General features: G+C 41.7%; 1 protein-coding gene across 6 annotated transcripts in view; it reads right to left on the bottom strand.

Moving 5' to 3' along the window:
- The window catches only part of ect2 (epithelial cell transforming 2), a 39,706-nt gene extending 11,780 nt beyond the window's left edge, over positions 1-27,926 (bottom strand). The window contains exons 1-23 of one of the 6 annotated variants that reach the window (XM_030434397.1): positions 27,529-27,926; positions 26,679-26,842; positions 23,962-24,041; positions 20,346-20,438; positions 17,790-17,972; positions 17,007-17,096; positions 16,457-16,564; positions 14,904-14,977; positions 14,014-14,144; positions 13,647-13,762; positions 13,078-13,140; positions 11,952-12,177; positions 11,581-11,769; positions 10,066-10,190; positions 8,288-8,407; positions 8,101-8,169; positions 7,842-7,952; positions 7,357-7,453; positions 7,014-7,095; positions 6,331-6,409; positions 5,989-6,108; positions 4,189-4,327; positions 1,693-1,847 (exon numbers count right to left, since the gene is read on the bottom strand). In XM_030434397.1, coding sequence (XP_030290257.1) covers positions 1,693-1,847; positions 4,189-4,327; positions 5,989-6,108; positions 6,331-6,409; positions 7,014-7,095; positions 7,357-7,453; positions 7,842-7,952; positions 8,101-8,169; positions 8,288-8,407; positions 10,066-10,190; positions 11,581-11,769; positions 11,952-12,177; positions 13,078-13,140; positions 13,647-13,762; positions 14,014-14,144; positions 14,904-14,977; positions 16,457-16,564; positions 17,007-17,096; positions 17,790-17,972; positions 20,346-20,438; positions 23,962-24,041; positions 26,679-26,808 — 2,580 coding nt within the window. In that variant the 5' untranslated portion in view covers positions 26,809-26,842; positions 27,529-27,926. The remainder of the gene's footprint in view (positions 1-1,692; positions 1,848-4,188; positions 4,328-5,988; positions 6,109-6,330; positions 6,410-7,013; positions 7,096-7,356; positions 7,454-7,841; positions 7,953-8,100; positions 8,170-8,287; positions 8,408-10,065; positions 10,191-11,580; positions 11,770-11,951; positions 12,178-13,077; positions 13,141-13,646; positions 13,763-14,013; positions 14,145-14,903; positions 14,978-16,456; positions 16,565-17,006; positions 17,097-17,789; positions 17,973-20,345; positions 20,439-23,961; positions 24,042-26,678; positions 26,843-27,528) is intronic. The other 5 variants (XM_030434398.1, XM_030434401.1, XM_030434400.1 and 2 more) reach the window with 5 other exon arrangements.

Genomic DNA, 27,926 nt, shown 5'->3' with positions numbered 1-27,926 from the left:
ACAATACAGCCTCAAACTCCATATCATAAATCATGACCTGAAGTGTGCAATTCATGTAATCAATACCAATAGATACATTATGCTTCGCTGCCAAAATAGTTTCAAGAGGGATTGTGTAATAGGGCACACACACACAAACACACACACACACAAAATCACACACAAAATCAGTCTTGATTTTCTCTCCCCCTCATCCTGCAGAGGGCTTGTTAACAAGCAGGGCTCTATCTCGTTGGTATTCACATTGCAGCGCTGACCCAGTGAAAACGGCATTAGGAATGCAGCTGTGAGACGGCAGACACACAGAGGCCAACATCGCCCCCTGCTGCTCACCCAGCTAACTACAGCTAACAGCCTGACTTCCACATTTTCCAGTGGGCTTAATAATCATTAAGCTTAATCAGCTCATAATGACTCAAGTTGTCCATAATTTCCCTCAAACCATTAAAAGGTAAGGTTGGTGATATTATATGTTTTTCTTGATCTCCAAAAAAATAATACATGAAGACTAAAACCAACTAGAATCTGGTATAACTTGCAAATATCATCTGTGTAGCCGCTGTGCCACACAGCTCTGTGGTTATCCAAAAACTGTTAGCAACACATCGGTGAGTGCGCTGGGTGAAACGCTCCTTTATTACCACCAACACTCTCTCTCTCTCACACACACAAACACAAACTCTAGTTTATTTTTACTAAATCCTTCCTGCTGCCGGAAATACTCACTGAAGCACCAAATGTGGATTAATTCACAGCTGAAAATAGTCCCCAACAAATCCACCATTTCTTCCTGTTTGAGGAGCAGCTTTTAAAAAAAAAACCCAATATCCACTTTTTCTAGCTGTAAATAATACTAAAGAAAAATTAAAATAAAATAATAAAGAGTAACTTAAGTTTTATTAACAATAGAGAATGCATCTATAGTATTGTTATATGAAAAGACAGATGACAGTCTGTGATCATAGCAGTTACATGTAATAGTGTTGATTGTGACTCCTCGATTGAACTAGCAGTGATAACAAATAGAGTCCAACTGATATACCAGATAGCCGATATTATTGGCTGATATTGATCACAGATCTCAGTATCAGCGTGAGTAGGCTAAATAAGAGACACATCTCTCTGTATAATGCAGAGCAGTTCAACAGCTCCATGAGCTACATCCTCCAATATCATCATACAGTTAAACCAACACCCCTTCATGAAGGGAGGACTGAGTACAGGACCGTTAAATTAGCTTTTCTTTTTTTTTTTTCTTTCTTTGGCATCACACTGATGTGAGCAGGCTCAAGGCAGTCATTCTGGGCATCATTATTACAGCGTGGCAGTTGACTGAACACTTCACACCCTCTTCACCTCTCCAGGGCACCAAGATACCAAACCAGCACCGACTACTCTCGACGTTAAAACAATTTGGCCCCCACCAATGAACTGTCAACATTTTCTTGGTTTTACATCCGTGTGTTTTGCATCTGACATGAAGAGTAGAACGTTTTTAGATCCAAATTGTGCAACAACCTTTTCACCCTAATCGCCAGTATTATAGTGCTTCTTTCTCAGGATGAGGAAGGTGAAGAGTCTACGACTAGGCAGAATTTGTAAACTGCAGCTGATTCCTTCCCTGCCTGGCGATGACCTGACAAACTACCTCCTTTCTTTGTTGTGTGTGCGTGTGAATGTGAGGTGACTCACCGCATCAGCCTTGCAGATGGTGTTGGCGACGTGGCGGCAAAGTGTTCGCAGCCAGGAGCTTTTAACCGTCTCCTCTCCGGTCAGTTGGAAGCTGAACAACAAGTTCTCCTGTTCAGTCGGAGGGCGAACCACCAAGGCGAATGCATTCACACACTCTGAGGGAAGGAAGCGAGAGATGGAGAGATGGATGGACAGTGGCAGAAGCGAGAGAGGGGAAAATAATGAACAGTAACAGACAGAAGGGAGGACGGAAATCAGGAAAGAGATAGAGAAGGATGATGATGAGGGAAAGAAACAGATGGAAAGATGAGAGAGGACAGAAGTGGAGGAGACAGACAGACAAATCAACTTGAGCGCTTGAACTTAACTCCATAAACATGAATCATTACTGGTCCCTGGGAGAACATACTTGGCTCTGAATAATATATTTTCCCCATGAAACTCCAGGGGTACGAATAAATAAAGAAAACCCCAAACTATACAAGAAACACTTGCTTTCCCACCTCCTGCAATTATTCCTGTCAGTGTGAAATGTTGGATCCTGGAGCTGCCTTTAAGCAGGAGGAACAGTAGGAGTCATCTCAGAAATGTTTTAATGATACGTAACTCTGCTGATTAGTAGGCCCGTAGACAGACGTGCAGCTATAATCTGACTGCCGTGCTTTGCTTTTTGCAGCCCCACCTTTCCTCCCAAAGTTGAATGAATGCTCCGCTTCTTTGTAAATATCGTTCGGCTTCATCAGCACTGGAACTTCTCCTGACAGTTATTCTATGAAGCTGACAGTTTGTTAACATGTTTTCATTTCTCATTTCTGTAGTCGTAATATTGTGACAGGAGCACTACACTTCGTTTAGGCAGAAGATGATACTCAAGATCGACATTACGTTTGAACAAACTTTAATTAAATTTGAATAAAACAATAACATGAGAGAAATGGAAATCATATTACTTTAGAGCTCATTGGGCTCTGGACTGTTATGGTTAGTTTATTCTATAATTTGCACCAATAAAATAGAGGGAATTAAACATGTATGGATTAGAAAAGAACATTTAATTCATATTTGAAAACACTATTAACCATAATAGTCTAAATTCTGAGTGTGAAATGTATTCTCTTTATACTGCTCTCAAAAACATCCACATTTTACACATCTCAGCTGTAATGTCAGTTTACCGCTCTGTATAAGAGTCAGGGTTCGTACACATTTTTCAAGGTCAAATTCAAGCATTTTCAAGCACTTTTAAGGGTCATTTTTAAGATTTTCCAGCACCTTATCGCTGGGGTGAAATATGTAACCAAAGGAATATATATACTTGTGATTTTTTTCTTCACTTTTTATCACAGTTATGTACATTGTATTATGCTGTAAACATCTAAAATTATATTTTATAATAGCAAAAACTTCAGAAATTAATTATCCAGTCTGATCCCAATTTTGTGAAAGACAGAGTTATAATGTCAAGCACTTTCAAGCACTTAAAATAAAATCCAAGCACTTTTCAGACCTTGAAAACACAACATTGAAATTCAAGCACTTTCAAGGATTTCAAGCTACCGTACGAACCCTGAAGAGTAGAGCTGACATAGTTCACAGGTCTGCTCATTGTGTGAGAGGAAATGATGAAAGAGGAGTGAATGTGTATGAAACAGGAATCAGACGTCACTGTTCCACCTCCAGTTGTGTTGTGATGGCAAGTTGAAATTAAAGCACGATTGGCATGTTTGTGCATTTCAATAATTTAAATGTGCATTTAGAAATATCTCGACCTCAGCATGTTAATGTAGCCCATTAAATACAAAAAAGAATTATTAATATCGCCTATGAGCAACAACTGATGTCGCATAGTTTTAACTATGACAGTCATCTTGATTAGACGTTATCTACTGCGATTTAATTATAATATCATTATATCTTATATATTATATATTATAGGCTTTGTAATTGATGTTTACATGGAAGCAGGACTATAGATGGTACAAAAGTAAGGCTGTAAAAAAAAAAAAAAAATGAATAAAACAGATAAAATGAAAAATCAAATTACAATTATTCTGACAGATGATTTCAACATGATTCTCGATTTATGGGAAAGACCTAAAAATTGTGTAAAAACCCTGTAATTTTTTTTCTTTTTAAACGCTTTTTTGGTGTTTCAAAAGAAACTGAAAAACAACCTTTGAATCAGCAACTAATCGCCCTTCTTAAATCAAAGGAAAGACCAAAGTGACATCAAACTTTTCATGACTTCCATGTTTGCTGTGGGACTCTTCTAAAATACACCTCGGGAATTAAATGATGTTTAGCGGCCGACTCAGATCTCAAAGCGTTTTTGAATGAAAACACTGGGAAATGGCTTCTGCCTGAGTTGGCTTGTCTTGGTTTCCAACATTGTGCTGTGTTACAGGAACTAAAAACACCCTCGAATGACATGCAGACAAAGTGATGAGCAGCAGCGTCTTTGTTTTGCAGTGTGTGTGTGTGCTGTCGCTGTGTTACCCTCAGTGTCCTGCAGGTCCAGAACTCTTCGAATCTGGGACAGCGGCATCAGTGTGATGTGTTTGAGCGGTGGCGGTGGTCTCGTCTGCCCCAGCGGACTCTTAAATGTGTTGATCACCTTGTGTCGCTTCCTTGCAATCTGCGGACACACACACACACACACCCACAGATTGCAACATTGGCAGTAAACGTGAAGAAAGGAAACTTGTGTGTCCCTGTGTGATTTTAAATGGAGCGTGGGTGTATTTTGCAGTGTGTGGGCAAAGCTGCCATCGGTTGCTTGGCAATAAATCAATGAGGCCTTCATAGAGGTAAACGATGCAACTCATTAATGCCACATTAATTAGAAGCTGAGAAAGAAGAAAGAGAGAGAGAAGGAGGGAGGGAGGAAGACGGAGAGGTGTGAGAGAGGATAAAATGGGACACTACATCATAGGTCATTGTTGATTCGGGTGTGTGAGTGAAGAGGGTCGGAGAGAGTGATTATATATCTGCACGAGTTTGTCAATGATTAGTGATGATGAAGGGGAGTGCTGAGGCCACCCACTCTAACACAACATCCACTCAATACACTACACGGACTACACTCAAAGTGTCAGACAAACGTGTGTGTGTGTTTCTCTCTCTTGCACACACACACACACACAGGCTCATTAGGGGGTGACGCTGACAGTCCTGAATCAGCGTAGCCACCCACCTCTTCTTTCCCATGATTGTCCACCTTGTTCTGTTCCTATCCTACCCCTTTGCTAATTAACACACACACACACACACACACACACACACACACACACACATAATGTGTCAGCATTAATAGACTGCACACACATGAATCAATCACCTATTCAATCTTGCCGTTCTGCAAAAAGGCCCGTTTCCTGCTCGCCACTGAACGCACACACGGATCTCAGCATGTGTTAAAGAACATGCTGAGATCCGTGCTGAGTCTCCCTCAAACAACAAGGTAAGGAGGAAGAAAGAGGCAGGAAGTGGAGGGATAACGTCACTGCTTAAATGATATCAGAGGGCTTAAAAGGGTGAAAATAACAAAGTCAAACCGGTCCCGAAAAGTCCCAAAGCTTCTTTGTACTTTCTTGGAACTGCGCAGCTTAATCCCCTGTGCCATTTTGTTCTCAGGATTGTAGATCACCTCATTCATAGAGTTTTGTTGAATAGGGAAAAGCTCTGTGAGGTGCTAGCTGCTAGCTTGTTGGTGAGTTAAAAGCGGTGAGTCTTCCCCAACCCACACCTTTCTAGCTATTAGTTTAGCAAAGTTGCAGCCGAGCCAGAGGTACGAAATATGAACGACTAGAAGGAACAGTTCAATTTCAAACTCTAAACTACTAGGTTTAGTCACTAACAAGTAGTTACAGAGTAAGTTTACAAATAGTGTAGGCAATATTTCTATTATTGCTTCTCAGATGCTTACTCTTGAACTCTGGACTGCTTAAAAAAAGGTCCACACTGCTTTATGTCAGTGTTGGAATGTGGTGAATTTGATGTTGTCTTGTAGTTTGCGGTTGGAGTGATCGCTATAAAATGGGACCAAGAATAAAAGTATGGATGGGCATGATGACTCGCATAGTCGATTTTGACATTTGCGGCAAAAATTTCATTTGGAAAAACACTTAATATTGAGATTTTTTTAATAAAGGTTCAAACTAGCTGAAGACTCAGTCGACAAAGAGTGAAAGATGAAGGTAAACGTTCTATTTAGACCACAGTAAGACAGGTAAAAAGGTGCGACTGTGTTCTCTGTAAGACGGTGAAACATTTGCTGGTGCTTGTGTGCGTTCTCACCTCAAGGCAGTCATTGAAGAGGAAGAGCGTGACATTTTCTCCTCGGTCACATGGCTGGTCTCCCAGGGCGATGGTTTCTACGCGGTGAACCAGACTGCGGTGAGAGGAAAGCAAGTTGGCCTGCAAAAAGAGACAAAGCATAGAAGCTAAGAAGAATGTGAAGGGCAGGTGTTGGTGGAGAGACCGCGAGACTACGTCTTCAAATCTAATCCAACAATGACCTGACTGATCTGTGCACAGCCTGACATATTCAGTTCATTTTGTGATGGTGTACAATGTTTATGAAGAATTAAAGCCCCGATGCGACTTCACAAACGCAAACTATAACATCGTCAGACTTACTGGACAGCCATCGACTTCATAAACAACATCAAAGATCTGCTTCTGGCCTTCAGTCTTCCTCTTGTCCTCATTGATGTGTCTGGTGGAGGAGCGAGGGTAAGAGAGGGGGAGGGAGTTACAGAACAGAAGAAAATAACGTTAATATTCATCTCAATAGTGCCGAAACATCAGAAAATAAACAGTTTCAATAAACCCTTATTTGTCTTAGTTGTTCATCACGGAAAACCATGAACTGATCCCACCCTCTTATATGAAGTTTGTGTTTGTCTCATATCAGTAAGTGATGAATGTCGGCCATCAGCGACGGACCAACTCTACCATCTTCTTTATTATCCTCTACAGTTGTATGTCATGCCATACATTCAGCTTTCATGTGATTGATTTGATTGAAAGTTTAAAGATTTGAACAAACTTTGATGAAAGAACTGAATATGATCTCTAAATGACCTTAAGTATGTAGTTTTCAAATACATATTCTGCTCTGACATATGTCAAGGCTTAAAAATCTCCAGGACAAAAAAGAAATCCTGACCCAACAATGATCAATTATTAAGAGTTCAACCTACATAATGGTCAAACTTATACAGATGATAAAAGACTTCACACGATGTGCTGGAAACGATCAAACAATGCTGCGGCTGTGTGATCATCACAAAAGAAGGGCTGAGGTCGTGCCAACTCACGTCATCACTTCTTTCAGAGACTCAATTGCTTTCTCCAGTGTTATCTTGTCTGGGTTGTCATCGGACGTATGCTTCTTTATGTCTGCAGCGTTGAAAGAAAAAGAAAAGGGAAAGTTTGTTGAGAGGCAAAAAGGCAGAAAAAGATGAAAATCATGTGGACAAAGGTGAGAAGAAAAGAACAGAGAAGAAAAGAAATTACAGACAGTATCAACAGGAGATAATGAAGGAGGGAGGCAGGTATTGAAGGAGACAGATAAGGAGAAAAGACAAGGAGGGATGTAATTAGCACAAGACATGATTTCGTTCTTAGCTGTTTTAATGAAGGGGTGTGTACGTGAGTTACCGTTTAGAAGAAGGGCCACGCTGGGCAACCTCTGCACAGGTCTGATGAGCAGCTCCACCAGGGTCTGCCTGCCGCACTCCGGCTTGGACTGGTTAATCTGCACAAAGTGAGGAAAAACATAAGTTTGCGCTGCATGCAGACTATCAACAGCATGACCAAAACTTGCTTGGTAACACAAACTGTAACCCTGTTGCTCAAGCACTCGTAAAGACACTGATAGATGAACTCTGCAGTAACAGCAGTAACTCTAAACAAGTGACAAGCACACGTGTCTTGTGTAATGGTGTGGACTGTGTCACAGGGATGATGTACAGTGACCGCGGGCTGATTGACACGGCTATATTTGTAGTGTTGCTGTGAAGTAGTGTCATAATTCTGCCAGTTTTCATGATTTTTCTCTTTGCAAACTCTTTAAAAGTTTCATCTGCGTGCACATCCTCCAGTCAGGCAAACAAACGCCTACAGAACAAAAGCAAAGGTCATACCTTGAGAAAAGCGTGGAAGCGTGGTTTCTGTTTCTCACACCGAACAATAGTGTCCTTGCTCATTTCAAAGAAGTTGACGAAAGGTGGGTAGGCCTTCACCAACTCTTTAGACTGCAGAGAAAGAGAGACGGGGGAAAGAGGCATTCAAAAGAAAGTCCACACAAATACAAGAAAGATGTTTCACACAGATGTTTGTTTAAAGCTGTTTTCTATATCAGTCTCATGGAGTAATTTGAACAGAACTTTGAAGAGAACTCACATATTTGAGAATAACGTTTCCTACGCTCTTGTCCTCTGACCAGTCTGTCAGGAGCTCCTCCAGGTCAGTCTGATGAATAAACACACACACACACACAAACAGATCAACAAAGTCCTCCTTAAAAATCACTCCGTCACCATCATTTGGTCAAACTTGTTTTTGATGGAGACAGCTGAGGACACACTACCTTTATCCTGGTGTGAACCTCGTGGATGTCTGGGATGCAGCCAAATATCGTCTTCATTTCCTCTTGGGCCAGGATTGGTCCGCCTACCTGCCCCTCTTTTTCCAATGGAAGCTTGAAGAGCTACACATGAAAACAGAAAGGTGAAAAAAAGTAAATAAATAGCAAGAACGTGTTACACAAAACTGTACAAAAATCAAAGCATCCATGAGGAAAGTTTATCTCATCCAAGCTGAGGAAAAACTCAATCTAGTCCTTTTTGTGTTCTCACACACACACACACACACACACACACACACAGAGTGGCAAAAACAGAGCACGGAACATGCTGTTACTATAGTTACCATCACTGTCAGCAACATATCGTGATACTTCCTCTTAAACTATGATTATCCATCCGCTGATCATGGACAAGTTGCAGTCACTGTGTGTGATAAAGTGGCACAAAGCCAAGACTCTGAACTTCTTGTACACCATTTCATCTCAGTTAGTGTAAAACTTTGTTTTGCATTCGAAGAGGAAAACGTGTTTTTCTTTTTTTTGATACAGAATGTGAGAAAATGCACTGCTGTTTTTCTTTTTTTTTAAAGATGGCTGTTATTTAATCAGTGCCACCAGCCTGATGCACCTCCTGGATCTGCTCGGGTCGGCAACATTTTCGAGCGAGGTCTAATTCACTCGGGTCTTCTTGGATCGTATCTAGCAGGCTTTCGGGTGTCTGTTGCATTGTTTATGTGTGCGTTTCTGTTTTTTAAATGCATTTATGCATGTCGCGTTGGGTTAGGCTCTGGTTCGATCTACCATGTAGCCTTACAATCATCGTCTGCAGACCAAAACAAAGAGAAAAACGCGCGAAATTCTGCGGAAAGCTGCGATTGTTGTAGGATTAACAGTGTTATGACTGGGGGGGAAAAGACAGCTGTAGATAAAATGATATGGCTCTCCATTGATGCACCATGTTACTGACACAGCCAAACAGCCAGTCGACCTGCGTTACTGTTGAAAATAAAATCCAATTACAAGTCCAATGTCTGCTGCCCATCTGAACATTATTCCATCTGCTGCCTCAGTAAATGGCTGTAAAATGAAAAAGGGAACTGCTGCACTCAAAACAGATCAAGTACATTTCTCCTCTGCTGACAGTGGAGTGAAAAAGGAGCATGGATTGACTGTGAAACAGGCAGTAATCAACAGCACGACGACTCACGCCTGGCATGCAGCGTTTACTAAACATCTGGATTATGGAGTCATCCTCAACCGTGTTTTACTGTGATACATGGCACAGTCGTGGAGCTAGTATTTTTATGGTGATTACAAACAGCAGAGTTGCTTTTAAGATTTAAGGCAGTTGAAAAAAACACCACGGGGCTAACCCCACATTCACAGATTTACTACAGGGACAGGGAAGAACACAATGGAGAGAGAGAGACAGAGATAGAGATAGAGAGGGAGAGTGACAGAGAGAGAGAGAAAGGAAGAAAGATGGATGGAAAAAAGTCAAAAAGAGTAAGATTTTGAAGGGGCGGGAGACAGTAAGAGAAATGGTCAGGCAGGTCATTTTCTCCCTCACTGGTCAGCTGTCGGACTCTCTGCTGGGACCAACTGATAAGACAGGCCAAGTGAGAGCATGCAAACACACACACAGGCTCACACACACACACACACACCTTAACGATTGTTAGCTTAGCCGGAAACTGTTGTCAAGGGCAACTGACTGGCCAACCTGTGAGGGAGAGCTGGAAGTGTCCACATTGTGTGAACCCACAGACACACACAGCTACCTGTAGGATGGTGCTTAAAATGTCGACATAGTTGCTCTCCGTCTGGTAGAGTTCCTTGGAGACCTGCCACCTGGCTGACTGCTTGGACAGAACCGGAGTCGAACTCTTGGACGGCTTCGAACTCTCTGGAGGAACGAGACAGGCAGGGAGGAAGGAAAGTTGTTAATACTGTAGCACAGACAGGTGTGTTTTCAAACCTGCAGGGCAGAACTTCTGTCTCCCCCATGTGGCAGTTCGATTTCTCTGCCATCAGCTCTGTCATAGTTGCTGTAGCCGACCTCTACACAATGGCCGTTCCTCTCTTCAGTTCTAAAACTGACGAACAAACCCGTGCTACAGTTGTGTCAGTGCAGAACTGACTCAACACGCAATCACTAATGCTAATAGTATACACATTTTGTCAATCTTCGATGGAATTCTCTTGCTAGCTGTCCGCTCTGTTTGCATCGGAAAAAAAAACAAAAAAAACAAACCTATGAATGTGGTCATTCTTCTGCGTGTGATGAAAGATGGAGAGATGGCCACAAAAAAAAAAGAAACAGAAGAACAAAAATTGACTACGATAAGGCAAGGAGCAAACATCCCTGTCAACATCAGCGGAGCTTCAACCGTGGAGAGACCTCAGAGTTAATAAGCTGAAGACGGATGCAGCGGTCGCTTCGTTTCTGCTCGACTTGTGGGTCTTTTTAGTGTTGCTGCGTTTGCGTCAATATCGTTTTGTCATGTTGTAAGTATTTTTGGTCAGCAACTAGCCCAGGGGTCATTATAAAGGGAATGCTCGTACATTTAGTGTGTGGGGTGGAGTTTCTGAATTAGCGCTTGATGGGATGGGTGCGTTTGTTTGGTTGCAATCCAGCTTTAAGAAACCATAAAAAAAGGGCTAAATCAAAATAGCTTGTATCAATATCAGCTGCACTAATATTTTAGTTTCTTTAAACGTCCAAGTAAAACCTACAGTACGGACTATCAGCACACGACGTCCAAAGTTGTAAGTCCTCTGTGTCATGTCAAAATTTCCCTGCGGTATCAGACATGATCAGTTCAGTTCAGTTTCAGTTTACTTTATGATACCCGTAGGTAGATTTGTTGTGCAGTAGCAAAAGAGGGCGTCACACAAACATTGATGACAGGACATACAGAAGACGAGTTAACACACAGCACGAAACAGAAATGGGTACTTCCGATGTTCACTGAGCAGGATTAAAGGCAGATAAGACACGACAAAGTGATGACACAAGGGACAATAAATAGGTTTAAAAACCATTTTCAATTTTCAAACCATTGATATCGAACATATCGATATTTTTCAAGGTATTGTATCTTACTTACAAATTTGAGTGTTATGACAACACTACTAAAAAACAAACTTTTTGAGTCACATTGAAGAAACGGACACTACAAAAAGAGTTTTCTCTGACTATAATCTTTCCAACAACGTCTTTATATTCGCCTTGAACAAGCCTGATTTCTTGCTAACAATATTAGCACAGTCTTGCTCTTCATGCCAAACCTGACCTGCAGAGCTTCCTGGCTGCTGCCGCTCCTCCTCTGCTTGTTGAACGATACTCAGATAGGACCTTCTCCTCCTCTCTTCCCTGTCCTCCCTTGTCTTTGTCCTTTCCCTGGTTCTCCTCCTCCTCCTCACCCTATTCCTGGCCAGAGTATCGTCTGCTTTGCCCCCTGCTCTGTTCCCTACTCTATCTACTGGAATGAAGAGGGGATCATTTTGTTACCGTTCTCTTATCGAGAAGAGACAACACAACATCCTCTTAAGTATTTCATTTTTCAGTATCAGTATGTACCGGAAAACGTATGACTGCCAACCAGAGAATAAAATGTGTTTAAAGTTTGGATCCAGCCGGTGTTACCACCCCCTCCATCATTACCTGCCAAGGCCTTGCATGTGTCAGGGGTGTTGGAGATGTCCAGCAGTGAAGCCATGGACAGGTTGTGCTCTGCTGAAGGCCTTTTGCGCGGTGGAGGAAACGGGGAGATCTCCGTCTCCTTGGTGAGCTGAGCCAGCGTGTCCCTCAGACGTCGACGCTTACGATTGCTGTTGGGGGTGGTGAGGGACAGCAGGGACACCGCCTTCTTCATGGCTGGGCTGTCATTCTGAAGCACAGTGGGACAAACAATTAGCTATTAATGTGAGTTGTTATATTAAAGAAAGCAACTGCAATAAGTACAATTATGTAGTTGACATTGAAGTGGGCACATTTGAAATGTCACAGCTAAAAAAGAAGGCTGCAGGAACGAGTTGAGGAAGTACAGCTGCAACGATGGATTTATTAGTTTCATCTCAACCTTTTTTGTATTTGATTAAATCAGCAGAAAAATGTGTTTTGATTCCTCCTGTGTGACACCAAACTGATGACATCACGTTGTGTTTTGGGAAAAACTAGCTGGCATTTTCCAGCATTTACCGACATTTTATAGATCAAATTACTGATCTATTAATCAAGAAAACAATCTGCAGATTATCGACCATGAAAATAATTGTTACTTAATTAAGTGTTACTTGCAGCACTATTAGGAAGTCCTCAGAGGAAGCGATCATCTCGGGTTGACTCAACAGTGTAAAACATCAGGTCAGAATGATCTCACTCATAAATCCTGATCGTAGCTGGATGTTTCACATGGTTACAACATTTTTCAGAGTAATGGACGGTGAAAAGGTCTGCTAAACTCTTAAGACCGTTCTTTTTAACTAAAAGACACAAGAAACAATTAAATCACCTTCCTGGGTAAAGTGGAATTGCCAGAATAAGGATCTTTGGTTTGGTTTCAAATTAATTCACTTAATTAAATGAATTAACTCTAAGGTAAAAGACATTAAAAAAAGTACTTCAAGAGGAATGAGAGCAACATAAATATAAGAGCCTGGTATTAAAGATTAAAGTGACAAAGTGAATTTAAGGACACAGTTAATCCAGTGCAGAGAGGAGAGAAAGAAACTTCTTTGTGTTGCCTTCGTCTCACGTATTCACACACAATAACCTTTAATACACTCACCTTCTCGTAGAGGTACATCGACTCTCCGGCCCGGGCGTCCATCTGAATGCTTCCCCAGAACCACTGCGACAGAGGAGTGAAAACTGGTGTTACTGACTGGATTAGAACGGAGGTGGGTAGATAGAAAAGTCTTCATACTATAATGACAAACACAAACATATTTGAAAACACAGGAACGATAACGAAAAGGCTGCATCGATCGCAGTACAGCTAAACCACCACGCTAACTCCGCTCAAATTATTCATCCTGTGGAAGGCGAAATCCATTATTGATCCTCTCTCTGACAGCACAGACAGAATAGAGACGGCATCGACTGAGGTTTAACCTAAAAGGAATGCTCATCAGATGATCATTTGGCATTCTGTTCAGGAGGAAAAAACTGAGGGGATTCTTTATTTTCCTTCTTCCCCACTCGTGTTCATATCGTCCTGTAGCCAAACCTCAGAGTATATCGATTATTCTGTTATGTCAAGATAGTACTTGACCATGATCACAGTGGTGTCAACCTCGAGTTCAGAATCAGCACTGGAATTATCTATACTTTTTCCAAAAAAACATAAAGGCCTACCTCCTGTTTGACTGCAAAGAGTTTCTTGGCGGGGAGAAACGGCAGCTCCTTCACCGAGTTTTCCTCCACCACCATGTGTGTACACCTCTCATCTCCAACCTCAAGATACTTGCCACCTTAGACACGGAAAAACAGGAAGATGATGATGAAATATATACACATACACATTTTTGATGGATGGTATGAATGTCTCAAATCAGACTGCACTCTTAGCTAAACCCAAACAGCAGTTATGACTGGTAACAGCAGGTCTGGCAAGGTTTGGATTTCTCAACATGGAGAGAAAAAAAGAGTTTTTAGTGTCATTTTTACCACCTTTTCTATCTTAAAAAGAGTCGACAGATCCCCTGTGTGCTGCAGCACTGACCGTGTTTAAGAGTCCTCTCCTCCATGTTGGCTTTCTCTTCGTCTGAGAAACCTAAAAAGCTGAGGATGCAGTCCTGGAACGGAGGCACTTTGTACTCTGTTCGAAACTCCTCTTCTCCAGCGTGGAAGGACCTGAACACATGAAGGTCAGAGAAACAAGGTTAGTATGAAACCACTCCATCATTTCATTAACTCGGTTTGCATTAAAGGAACTTTAAACTTCATCACAAAAAGAACCATGAATTTAAGTTAATCCATTAACTTTTCTCTATTGAGTTGTCTTGGTCAGAACAAAGTTATTGTAAAGTGGCAGTTCCTGTACTGTCTCATTAAGCACTGACGCTAACCCTGGAAAGAACCTGAAACAAAGTGTTACCTCGTTAGCAGGAAGAGACGCTTTTCACTTTAGCCTGCCATCAACAGCTGAGTGAAAGCGAGAGTCAGCACCAGACAAAAAGGAGGAAAGGCTATCCAGATATTGTGTGTACTGGTCTTTGCTAATGATGAAAAGTTACAGGCAAAGCTTAGAGAGTCTATTGCCAAACTAGACATGAGAATTCCTTCCAACGGTGTGGCCAAATAACTTTTCACATTCACAAACTCAATTTTCTCTACTTGCATATGCAGTGAAAGCTCAAACTGTAGACTGCAGCTGTGGTATAAAGCCTTAATCCACTAGTAGGATGATGTGGACAAAAAAACAGTAGAGTTAAGAAAGGAAATTTGCTTTTCAATGCTTATATTTAAGACGTCGATCCATTAAAATAAACCTGGATCAGCTGAGACATCTTTAGTTACATAAGTTACTGGTTACTTCAAGAACTTGTTTAGTCTTTGCAATTGTAAAGGGCTAACAAAACCTAATGCCAATGGTACACGGGCTTTACTTACACATCATCTCTCCTCTCCCAGGCTTTGTGAATCCACGCTGGAGTGAGGATGGGCGTCCCCATGCACACTGCCAGCTGACAGATGAAGCAACGAGAAGACATGGAAACGAGAGAAGAGGGGGAAACAAAACACAAATGAATAAATGTGCAACCAAGAGATGAAGCAGATATAGTAACAGAAAGGAGGGCATGACATTTATACATGCACAATTTTCATAACAATAAGACCTTCAAATAGTGCCACTGTCGATGCTCACAGTGCAACAATCTCTTGTTTTCATTACTGCCGATCGCCCTGTCACTCACAACCACGACACAAACAGTTTCCACTTCAGGCGCAATACAAAAACAAGTATGAGAAGCTCCGTGGTTGAAACACTTCCTTTCCCCCCTCTTTTTTTTTTTAGTTAGCATCAAACTTTCAAATGGAAAACAGTCGAGGCTGCCTGTCACGAAACCAACAAGCTCTTTCTACTTTTTATCTTGTGGCACAAAATACAGCAGCCACAAGACTTTGAGGAAGAACAGGGGAGGTGGTGAGGTGAAGGCACTAACTAAGAGAGGAGGGAGGGAGAGGAAAGGAAAGATTAAAAACAAAATCATTGCTTGAGATGACTGAAAGACGTAAAGCATCAGGCATTTGTTAATCCATCCAGACAGAAGCCAGGAGAGGGGTGAGTGTCAATCTATTCATCTATTATCTATGTATCCCCACGGAGGAGGCCGTGTACCGAACTCAGTTTAAAAAAGGGATTCAACTGGGAATCAAATGACCACTTCATGACAGCAGACGCAGACGATGGTATTCAAGCTGGGCTGAGAGAAACTTTCCATAATTTGCAGCTCATTCTTTTCATTCAACCATCAGAGGAGGATTAGTGTCACCGGGTTCCAACTGTCCAAACATAAAGTGCTGCCTTCCCATTGTTTTGTTGTTTTTAGGGTTTTGGGTTTAATTTTCATTTTGGCTCCTTCATTTCAGCTGCACATTGATCTCTGCTTTCGGTTCTGGTATGCATTCCTGTGCCAGCACTAATCTGATATTGATGGACTGTTGAGATTTTAAGCAGCGCTGCTACAATTCTTCATGCGCTGGCTTCAGCACCGCTGAGCGAATGCATTTTTAAAAATACTGCACAAGTTAAACAAACATTCTCTTACTATAGAAAAATGGCATATACGACATCATAACACAAAATATATGAACAAGGGATTCAGTTCAGTGATTAAAATGTCAATATTTTAGTTTAGAACGCTCGGACTAGAGAAATATTAATTATTAATAATTCCTTTTGAAAGTTTTGTTTGCCATCCAAAGTTGGGAAACAATATTCTGTCTGAACATTTGGGAAATTTTAACAATTAAAAAAAATAGACATCTGATTGTATCATTAAAAACTAGAATGTGCATTGTATAATGCCATATTATTTCATAAAAAATATATTTTACCACTTTAGTCCAACCCCACTGAAGAGTGGTATCAACCTGAGACATCCACTGGACAAAAAGACTGCAAGATCAGATTAACAAAATAAATGTAAGAATGCACAAACCCTGTATTTCTCTCCATGAGTTGCGTAGGCGATGAGATGTGTAACCTTGGTGCTGAAGTCTTTCCGGATGGTTCCTCCCATGTGATGAACCAGATTCACCAGGTTTTTCTTAATATGAAAAAGAAAAAGAACATACTCACCACAAACTCAAGGGAAACTGTGGAAATATAAATAAACCAGATGGTGCTCACGGGACTGTATTTGTGCACAGACTCTACATCAAGCCTTAATGAATCATCACTTTGAAAAGTTACACTTCATAATGGTTAAATTTGGTAATTAATCAACAAAATCAAACATTTGGCTCCATTTTCTTCCACCAGTAAACCAGCAGACGGCTTTTATTGTGAACAAAGTTGTATATTGTTTCTATAGAAACAGACAGCCTGACAAGATATGGACATATTTGGAAAATGACAAATGTCATATGAGTGCAACTTGAAAAGACTAGTCTATTGTTTGGATAAGCTTCAGTTCTAATAACAAAGAAGCATTCAGATCTAATTATGTTTTTTATCCTCCTTCATAAGTTGCATGTTCGTAAACTCACCATTTCGTCTTTGTCCCTGAAGCCGGTGAAGCACAGCGACAGGTTCAGCATTGTGGTGGAGTAGAGAGGACGACATGAAAACTGGAGAGGCTGAGGGAAGAGAGAGAAGAAAAAAGAATAGGAAATGAAAACACTCAACTACGCTCAACATTACATTTGAGTTCTTTTAGCGTAATTTTGTCTTTATATGCATATATACACATAAATGACTTCTTTATGCCAGAAAAAGGCCTCATGTGGGTGAAAAACTGTTAAATGACCTGACAACACGCTCTCTGTTATCATGATACATCTTTATGATGCTCTGCAGTGCTGCAGTATGAACCTGCGTGTATGTGTACGCTGTCCTCAGCTGACAAATGTGCCGAGCACTCTGTCTTGTTGATAGCAGCCACAGTCGGGGCGTATTGTTCATGTTCGGCATTTGAATCCTATGTGAAGTCTCTGGCAGACAGATTGCACAGCAGGTAGAGGCGGCTCCTCTTCATCATCCTGTTCAGAGCCATAATGTACTTTCTGCATCCTGCTTTCTGTAATCAAGGTTCATCTGAGCCTGTCTCTAGTGGGTCCTCCCCACATGACAAACAGACAACATATTTCCCTGAGCTAGAATTTCACAGTGAAGCTGTAAATCTCTCAGGATTGAAGAAGTCTAAGAATCCACACTTTACACCGAGATAGGGCCACGCATGAGATGCTCTTTAATTACTTCTTGATTGCATCATTAGGTCTCATTTTGGTTTGTGACACACCTCAAAATAAATGACGACCCGAATGACTCACCTCCTCCTTGGCAGCACAGTGTAGCACAACAGGAGGTCCAATGATGCGGTTGTCCCGCTTGTAGAGGTAGTTGTAGTCAGGAGAGTCAAAGTTTGTGAGGACGAACACCGTCTCAAACTCGGTGTTCTCTCCATCTCCAAACTCCTGGACGTTGTCCGTTATTATGCACGGAGTGTTGATGTCCTGAATGGGAAGAATCACAACGTGGAGTGAAGGACTGGTAAAGCAAATCCAACATTCAGAAACACATAATTAATCAGCGAATTAACGGTGTGAATCAAAGGTTTGTTAGCCTTGTTAGTAAGGCTGTAGGACGTGTATTAGTTGATTTCATTATAAGCTAATGAGCAAAAACAAGGGGGGGGAAAAAAGGAATTCTTTATGAATTTTAGTTCATTTATCAATATTATCCAACTTTCATAGCTGAAATTAAAAGTATGTAGTCTGATTTTTAAATTTGCATTAAGCAGTCACCTGATGGCAAAACTTCACAGCTACATAAACATCCCATAATTTTGATACATTACAGCATTATTCAGGTATCATGCTCCTAATTTTCACAGATCAAATCCTGCAAGACCAGATATTTTAGTTCTTTCATTGCCGACCTAATTCCTCACTGACATGTACTAATGTAAGTACACTGACTGCATCACAATACGCAGAGATCAAATACTGACCGACTCAAATGAGATGAGAATATTTGGTGCTAGTAAGCCGTTCTTAAATCATTTCAATGAAGAATAACATTCTTATTTTGTGAAATATATTCTTCGGGGTCAAGAAAGCTTTTACGACGACTACAGACATCTGCAGTCTTCTTACACCTGTTTTTCTCGATGGATTAAAGGACACAATCGTTCACGCTTACACGCTTGTTTGAATCAATGGCTTTGATAACAGAAAGCAAAACATTGAATCAGAGCAGTTGAGCTGTTCATGTGGGGTGAAATAACGTGTGCTACCTGTAAAGCTTCCCAGAAAACAAATAACCTCAGAAAAACATTATCCAGTAGATAAACAGGACACAGACCAAGTGTAGAGTTATTGGCAGAGTGAAACATACAAAGTTAGAATTACATTTATGACGTGGTTAGAATTCACAACGCTTTAGAAACCCGTCTGTGAAATAAATCTTTTAACATTTTGGGAAATACAATAATTTGCTTTCTTACCAACGGTGAGATGAGAAGATCAATACACATATTATACTCTAACTTAACTTAAGGCAGGAATACACGAGACTCAGGCGAGTTCGGGAACAAATCTTTTCGTTGTGTTCAGCTGCGTTGGAAGCTTTTGGAACCGCGCGGACGGTGTCTGGTCAGATTCAACTTGCAAAGTCCGAGAGTGTTGGCGGCCTGAGGATTGGACGCCATTGGATACTCTATTTGTGTGCTAGCTGTTCAATGAACATTCTGATTGGGGGTGTGCTAGCGAATCAGCGCGGTGTGTGGGAGATGGTCTGCACTCCGTTCTATCATTTCCTGTTTTGGATTACTGACACGAGACTAGCGCCATCCAATGTTAAGGAGACTTACTGCATCTTGCACAAGAGCAGAACGTAGATGCTACTGTGTAGCTGTCAGTAGTCGGGGCGGTATGTTTCGGGTCAGACGAGAGGCAACGGAGTGGTCGGATAAAGGGAGTTGGCCGTTGGTTTGAGTCTGTACGGTGTGTTAGTATAAAGACACTAGTGAAAACTCTAAATCTTGTTTGTTCTATCTGTACATAAAAACAAACGTGATGAGCTCTATAAGGCTGAACTTAGGCACATCTCAGTTTGATGTCATCCCATCATAACACGCTGATGTTGTGTGTAGGATTGAATGGTATCCAGCTGTGAGGTAGCAGATTGAAACCAAAGCCCTCATCTCACTCTCTAGAGCAAAACATGATCTGTGAATCTGTGCGCTTTAGCCTCAGAGGTACTGTAGTGCATTTATGAACTTGGGACAAAGCCAAGTTGTCTGTTTCCCCCCCGGTTCAACTGTTGCTAAATTAAGCAAGATCATCCCGACTCCAGCTCTGTGCAGACGAGGTCGAGATCGTTATCGCAGCTTCTCTTCTCACTCACAGAAAGCAAATTAATGTGTTTTCTAAAAGTGATAAACCATTTCTTTCACAGGAGATAGCACTCAAAAATCAAACCTCCTTGGGTGCATTGCTATCATCACGTTTCAATTCTTGTCTAATTAGATCTTTTATGTGCAAATCAATTATCAGGGGACTGTTTGCAACTTTAACCTCTGTATTAACATCTAGAAATTGGCCGTTTGCAAATGCCATGGAGGGAAAAAGAAAACCATAAATATGACTTGGATTTCAGTCCTCAGCCGAGGAACGTGCATTGACATTTGAGTGCGAATCTCTTTTGGAGAGCAATCCAGATAAGTATTAAATCACATGTATTTAAATGTTCCCCCACAAATCACATTCACCATCAGTGATTTGGCCATGCACAACGATTGGGTGAATTAAAACTCATGCAGCACTTCCCCAAGTTCCCATCAAAGTGTCAGACAGTCACACACAGAGGCAGACACTGTACTGTACCATATTGACTATAGATTTTATCATCATTTTCTCCTCGGCACCCGCCTCGCCTTCTCTTATCTTTACCACCGGTACCTCCATTACTCTGATGGCCTGTAAAAACCAACCAGCAGGAAGTGGATGTCAAACACTGGCATTTGAGAGGAGCGCAAAAGAAAAAGTAGGGGAAGGACAGAGGCTCCAGAGAGAATCACAAATAAAGAAAGAATAAAAAGAGAAAGCCAGGGACAAATTCATACACATTAACCAATCATGAGGGGAAAATGAGAGGATAGTGAGATTCAGGGATGCAGAGAGGAGGAGGCGTGGAAGAGATGGGGCGGGGTCCGTGTCCTTGCAAAGTCTAAAGACAGTGACTTCAAACAAATATGGAGCTTCAGAGAGGGTAGTCTGGGGAGGAGAAGAAATTTCTGTTAAAAATTAATATAAAAGTTCAAAGCCCCTGGGAGGGCAGAGGAGAGGAGGAAAGAAGAGGACAGAAAAGGAAGAGGACGGGATGAAATGGTGGTGGTGGGGGGGGGGGCTCTTTCTGAGCGTTGCATGAGCAGTGGCGGCGGGCGGTCGGGCAGGCAATCGGGAGCATTCTGATGGAGCTGTCGGCAGATGTCTTTGGATGTGGCTGCGCTGCAGATTGGCAGGGAGAAATAGATGATTTAAGCAGGAAGCCTTCAGAAGTGACAGGGCTCAGGAGACCTGCGAAGGAAGTCATTCTAGCAGCACTTAGTCTGCCGCCACGCCTCCAAATCACCTTCACATGGTGCTACTCAAAGACACGGAACTGTGCTGCTCGCTGGAGTGGACACAAATACGCACTGATAGACACACAAACATCCCCGTGGAACAGTCCACATGTTTTGACAAGATGTTATACTGTACGTTTCAACAGCCTGATCAGTTCCATTTTTGTTTTGTTAAAAGGCTTCTCTCGGTTCTGGGGTGAGCTCCGAGCCGAATTTGTGATATCTCTGTTCGCTCCATAAAAAGCTGGAAAAAGTCTACAAAAATGTCAAGTCCCTCCTTCAAACTATGAAGTGGCGATCACTCCCAGGGCTTCAAAAGTGAGGCCAGTGTTGGGACGGATGCAGAACGACAGACTGACTGTTTGACCAGCCGTGTCCTGAATCAAAGCGACAGTGATCAATGTGTCAGTGTGAGAGAAATAATGTATTTCTAGAACATTAAAGCATGTAAACATTTCCTAATGGACCCTCAAAATATGAAAGATTAACTAAGAAATGTATAAATAATAATAAATAATATCCCCCTCTTGCAGACAGCATGGCTGAGTAGTCCTCAGAAAAAGGGAGATTTTAACATCTATAATTTCCTGACAACTAGGCGACTCCATCTACTGAGGGAGCTTGAGGGGCCCCGACATTAGATTGTTGTGTCAAATGCCAGATTATGTTTCTTCTTGAGTATAGAAATGAAATTAAATCCCTCCCATGACCAGATAATAGAAGCCAACCCAGATGAGATTTCCATTTTTATCGTGCTGTGTTGGTGTCCTGCCTGTAATTAGATCAATTAATCTCCTCATTCATCTGATTTCCTCCATGTCAGAGATTATAGGACAACTGAATGAGATCATTTTCTTTCTGCCTCTCACTTGTTAAGCACATACAAACACTTGATGAAAATCCCCCTGAGCTCGGTGGAGTTGTGTAGTGATCCGACAGCCTCTGTTGGGCTGATACAGCAGTCGGGGGGGAGTGTGGCTGGGATGTAAACACACCAACCACAGCCAGCAGCTGTTCACAGAATCCACAAGTCACTCATTTCTATGCAGGAGCTACACTTTAATAATACTGTAGGCTGTGAAGGCTCTGCAGACTGCCAAATATTACACCCAGACCGCTGTATTAGCATGCCTTATCTCTGCAGACAGGCAGGTGTGTGTGTGTGTGTGTGTGTGTGTGTGTGTGTGTGTGTGTGTGTGTGTGTGTGTGTGTGTGTGTGTGTGTGTGACATTGGAGGAAAGTGTGTGCACTTCTCCCTTAAATGAACTCACTCGATGTATCTTGACAGTGTTACTAAATGAGGGGATAAATAAGTGTATAAATAAATAGGTGCAGGAAAGTTTAAAAACAGAGGATATTAGTGTCAAGGTTAAATATGAGAGTTTGACCATTAATCCTGTACAGAAAGCATGAATGAAAGCACACTGACGTTCCAACAAGGTAACACTAGCCTCTTTCACACTGCCGTTTGCATGCGGGTATCCTGCGCCAATTCTCCGCACCCTCCCCTGTGTGAAAGTTTCAGATGCTGAGAGGGGGGAAATTTCGCTCCGGCGCTGATCCGCCTCTGGAGGTAGTATCAGGGCCGCATTATTGGTGAGCCGTACCAGTGTGAACGGATAATCCGGAGGCGCGGAGCGAGGGCGTGTCGGTCTGACTAGTCTGATAAATGCACAGGTCCTTCACTCAACTAAATACAGAGAAATGTCCCACAAAGCAACGTTACAGGACCGAACAAAAGTAACGTAGTGACTGTAACTGTCTTTGGCAACTTATATGAGGAAAACAAATACCACAGCTGTATGTGGAGAAGCGTCTGTCCTCCTGTCTGTCCTACTGACTCTTCCTCACATTTCTGCTCAAAAAACAGCGTCTGTCACCGGCAAAAAACTTTAACTCACCGAGTGTTTGTGACGAAAATAAATCACCGCGATCATCAGCCCTCCGGACCGAGACTTCAGGGAACTTTCCCCCAGAAAACAGCCTCCGTCCCCGCGAGTGACAGAGTCAGACGGCGTCCTGTTTACTGATGGCGATTATGTATAATTATGTAATTTAGCACGAAAAACTTAACACCGTCACTTTCCAGGATGTTTGGTGGGTCAGGATCTCAATCACTACACATTATAACAGCATCCATATGATTATAAACTGTCCGCGGGTTTGGATTAACAGGGGAACACCTGGGAAACACCGACGTCATCAACATGACGTGTACCGTCACGCCTCTTTAGGAGCCGCAGCGCCGGCTTTCTGTGTGAATTACACACGTGAAGGCGGAGATGCTTCGCTCTGTGTGAATCACCATCGGCGGAGAATTGGCGAAACACTGCTCCAGAGATAATGCAGAGACGCTGTGTAAAAAGGGCTAATTACTACCAACAGTGGTATTCAAGGTGTGTCGCTAATCCTAACATCCACCCAAATTCTTGATTTTTTGTTCATTTCGGACCCTGTTGTTACATTTCTTTTTGTAAGTACGTTAGAAATTTAGGATGAGTACAACTCGAATCATAGTAAGTAACTGAGTTTTTGTGATTCTGTGTATCACAAACTGCAGTCAAACCCCCCAAGAGTGCTCCTGAAACAAAAATATTAACAATATATCTCACAATGTTCAGCATTTCCCACTGGGAGAAAAACTTCAACGCACAAATTATGGGGAAATTCTGGTGGAAAACTGCAAAAACACTGAAGTCATCTCATCTGTTGACAGTGTAAACCCAGAAGCATCGGTATCATCCTTGACAACTTTTTTCCGGTGTCCTACTTATAAAACTAAGGACAGCAGTGATCTTGACCAGCTCAGATCTGCCAACAGAACAGAATCCAGCGGACCACAGTGGACCTTCAGCGTTAATAGAGGACTGATGTACCTGCAGTGCTTTCACCAGCGCTCCATTTCTTCCTGCGTCTCCCACCAGAACAACTCTCGTCTCAACTTTTGGCAGCATATCTGAGAGAGATGAAGAACAACAGAGAGACGGTGTGAACAAGGGGGAAATGAGACACACATGCATACACACACACAGAAGAACTGGGAAAGAGAGATCAAGGAGAAGGTCGTCTCCAGGAGGTGATGTAAGTTTTTCCTCATTTTGACTGACAGCCCGGGGTTACAGCCAGACAGTACACCTACATCACTGATTAAGACATTGCATAGAGATTGGGTAGGAGGATTGACACACAAGTAGTGTATGAGACCGACACATGGATAATAAGAGCTCATTTCAATTCCAACATAAAAAAAAGCTAAGGGACATCAGTGTGTTTGGAAACAGCATAGTGCTTCCTACCTATTAAAACGCCATCAAGCTTTACAAATAAATCCTCCTTATTTCATACAACACAGAAAACCATTTTGTTAACACTGTGAAGAAGAAAGTAAAAATGATCAAATGCAGGGTTCCACCTGCACACGTCTCTCTGAAACATCCATTATGTTTGTAGGTTTTCATCATTTCAGCTGTGCTCCACTGATGTACTGGTCAAACAGCATCTAAGAAAGTGAAATTTCTCAGTAAAAATGTTTTATTGCGATGGAAGCACAGCAGTTAGTGGAATCACACGCAGGGCTGGAGAAAATCCATGAGAGTTTTGCGCCACAAGTTTAACCTTGGTGAGTAATAACCTGCAAATCTGTAGATGGTAGCCATTAACTGCTACGTGTGTTGTAATTAGCTTGCCAGCAAAATCTGCAGCAGTCCATCAACTATTTCTGTGAGTACTCGCTGAGTCACCAAGCTTCTAGAACCAGATACTCGTGAGGACACGCAGATTAATGTCATGTTGATTACTGTGCAAAAATAAACGCTGTCACTTCTCACAATCTTTGTTTGCGATCTTTTTGTTCCATCTTGTTATGAACTTCAAACCCGAATGGACACTTCATCTGTCAAATCAAGAATCAAAAGTAAATTCTAAAAAGAGAGAGTTGATTGCAGCATCTCATCCCCAGATCATCAAATACTGATGCTTCAGGTTGAGCTCCAGCGGCAGTATTTCAAGCCCCGGGAATGAGACTCAACATCTGATTGTTGGTAATCAGCCTGAACATCAACAACTGATTTTTCACCAACTCAACAGTCTTTCTCCAGAATCACTTACTGCACAGTTGAGAAATCACGTACACTGCTTATGCCACACAAAGTCTCGGGGCTTTGCCATTTTGTCAAAAAAAACAAAAAAACAACAACTGTGAGTTGTTATTCAGTAGGACAGGGCTCGATTGTCTAAAAAGGTTATCTGGATGTACCTTCAGATATATCATATCTTGCCCTCTGCCACTGTGTATTACCAAGTGAATCAAAGAATGTAAACAGTCATGGCGAGGAATGTAATTAAAGGCCTGCTGGAATAAGATACTTTCAGAGTTGCGGTGGTGATATAAATGCGTGACATGCAACCCTCGACTAGAAATCAAACGTGCTGTGAACTACTTGCTATCGAAACATAATCAGAAAAATCAATTTTCACCAAACTTTTCAATGTAAGCTTATTAATTCTAATTATCCCAACAACGCAGCGCTTATCACTAAATGTGAGCTAATTGGTTTGACTTTGTAGATAAACAGCTGTTTGAAATTAATTTTCAAGTAAAATACTGCAACAAAAATGATTTAATATTTTCCAGGCACAGCTGAGACCTTGTGAGTCAAAGGAGTCTCCTATACTTATTGAGATTCTTTTCTCAAATGTAAACATCTGCAATTCCTCAAAAATTCTAATTCCTTTATTATAATTACTGAATTTGTTAACACACAGCAGGTGTACAGTTTTCACAGTTATTATTGTCCCCCAGGAAAATCACTTAAGGGCTCATTTGGCAAATATGGATCAGAGACTATTAGTGTCCATCTAGATAAAACAAACTTAGCTGGCCTCAACACACATACACATGTACATATAAGATGTGTAACTGCAGCCAAGATCCAGACTCACAACCTGCCTCTCATATTTGTTGTGCTGTACAATGACAACACACAGCCAAAGTTTTAGTTTGGAACCTGTTCAGCTCTTCAATTTCTTCCACCACAGTGTTTTGTTTTGTGAGTTGCTGTTGATAAGTCAAGAGCGCCCACTATTTCGTATTAAATATTGCTACCACGCACACCCATAGGGGAGATTAGGCACAGGTTGCCACACAGACCATGCAGAAGCTATAATATAATAGCCCTGCAATAAATCCAACCTACCTTTATTCAGGTTAGAATTTTCAGTTTGTGTTTCAACTGTTTTGGAGAGGTGTTGATTCAACTTTATGGTTGTTTTGGACGCTGTGGTTTATGTTTAACTGCATTGTGTGAGAGGCGTTCCTGATGTTTAGTCAGATGCATTTACAGTGCCACTGACTTTCTTCAGGTCTTATTGCCCTTTTTCTTCACAGCATTTTGGAATATGTAGCATTGGTGTGTCAGTGCTGTTTGGATCAAACACATCTCCTTTCTGGACACACAGAAGGGTTTTAATCCATGCTGAAATGTGACATCACATAAGGTGCACCTGCAGCTTTTCTTTTTAAACACAAGCAGTGGTTTGTTTCGGATATTTAGAAATTCTCCAAGAAAAGGGGGTCGATCCCTTGCAGACTGACCTTCATCGTCACATCCCATGCCCAGAAATACATGGTCCTTGGTGGTTTCGGCGATCCTGGAATCACAGACCGAAGAATCCACCAACAGACTCCGAGCCGTCCCTAAAGTCAGTATGCTGCTGTCAGCCATGGCTGCAACTTAGTTCGGACAGTTTGGTGCCTCCCTATCAAAAGTTACAGGGGATGAATACAAGAGAGACACAGAGGGAGAACACAGTGGGGCAGAAAGGAGAGAAAAAAGGGAGAAGGGTGACAACTGTCAAACTTTAGGCAAGAGACACAACTTGGCATGACTTCAAACACAAGTCTGACAACTCAACTGGAGAGAGAGCAACACATTTGTGAGCTGTGATAACTTTGGTTCCTTAAACATGGTGCACACAAAGTTTATACCTCAACTTTAGATTTGTTTGGTTGTTTACAGCAGCAGAAACTTGCCAATGCAGATACATTGTGTAAGCCAAGAAAATCTCAAAGGTGACAAAACACAAAAAAAAGTGACTAATATCAATACTGAAGGATGAACCAGGTCCTGTTTTAGCCTTCAATACTGATATTAGCTACTTTTTTTAGCCACAACAGTGTCTTGATAGACTTTTTTTCATACATAACAACACACTGATTAGATTAGATGGTTGATGAACATTAACACTTTACCTCTTTATTGTTTATCATAACGGGTAAAGCACTTAAACGCGTTAGGCCAACGGGAACTTAACGTGAATACCTCCAACTGACGTTTACAGTTAACGTTAACGTAACGTTAAGCTGCTTTAGCTCGGTAACAGAGGTTCGCTAACATTAGCAGCTCGACTGCTGTTGTGCTTTAGTCAAAGTTAAACAAACTTACCGACTCCTTCGGTGACTGCTACCTTAAACTAAAGAATATATCAGAAAGTGGATCCAGAGCTAAACTGGAAACGGAACCAGTTAAATTTAATACGCTCTCTAGCTAACTTAGCTAGCTACCGAGCTAGTAAGTTAACAATACAATGTCGGATTCCTGGGAATTCCTCGTCGGTCCAAAACACGCTTCAAAAAATGCTTAACATCTCTCGAGTCTTTGTCTGGTATCAATGCATATTTCCCTCTAAGGCGTGAAAATAGTCCAAATTGTCGAAATGTGGCTACTTTGGTTTGTTGACAGCTAACTACTTCATAGTAATCCAGAGAAGGTGTCAGCCTACTGTTAGTGCTCAATTCAAAAAGCAAGGCACACAACGGAGCCGCGCGCTGATTGGGCGAGAG

This window comes from Sparus aurata, chromosome 11, assembly GCF_900880675.1.
Source record: "Sparus aurata chromosome 11, fSpaAur1.1, whole genome shotgun sequence".
NCBI lineage: Eukaryota > Metazoa > Chordata > Actinopteri > Spariformes > Sparidae > Sparus > Sparus aurata.
This window is presented reverse-complemented; position numbering and strand designations above follow the sequence as displayed.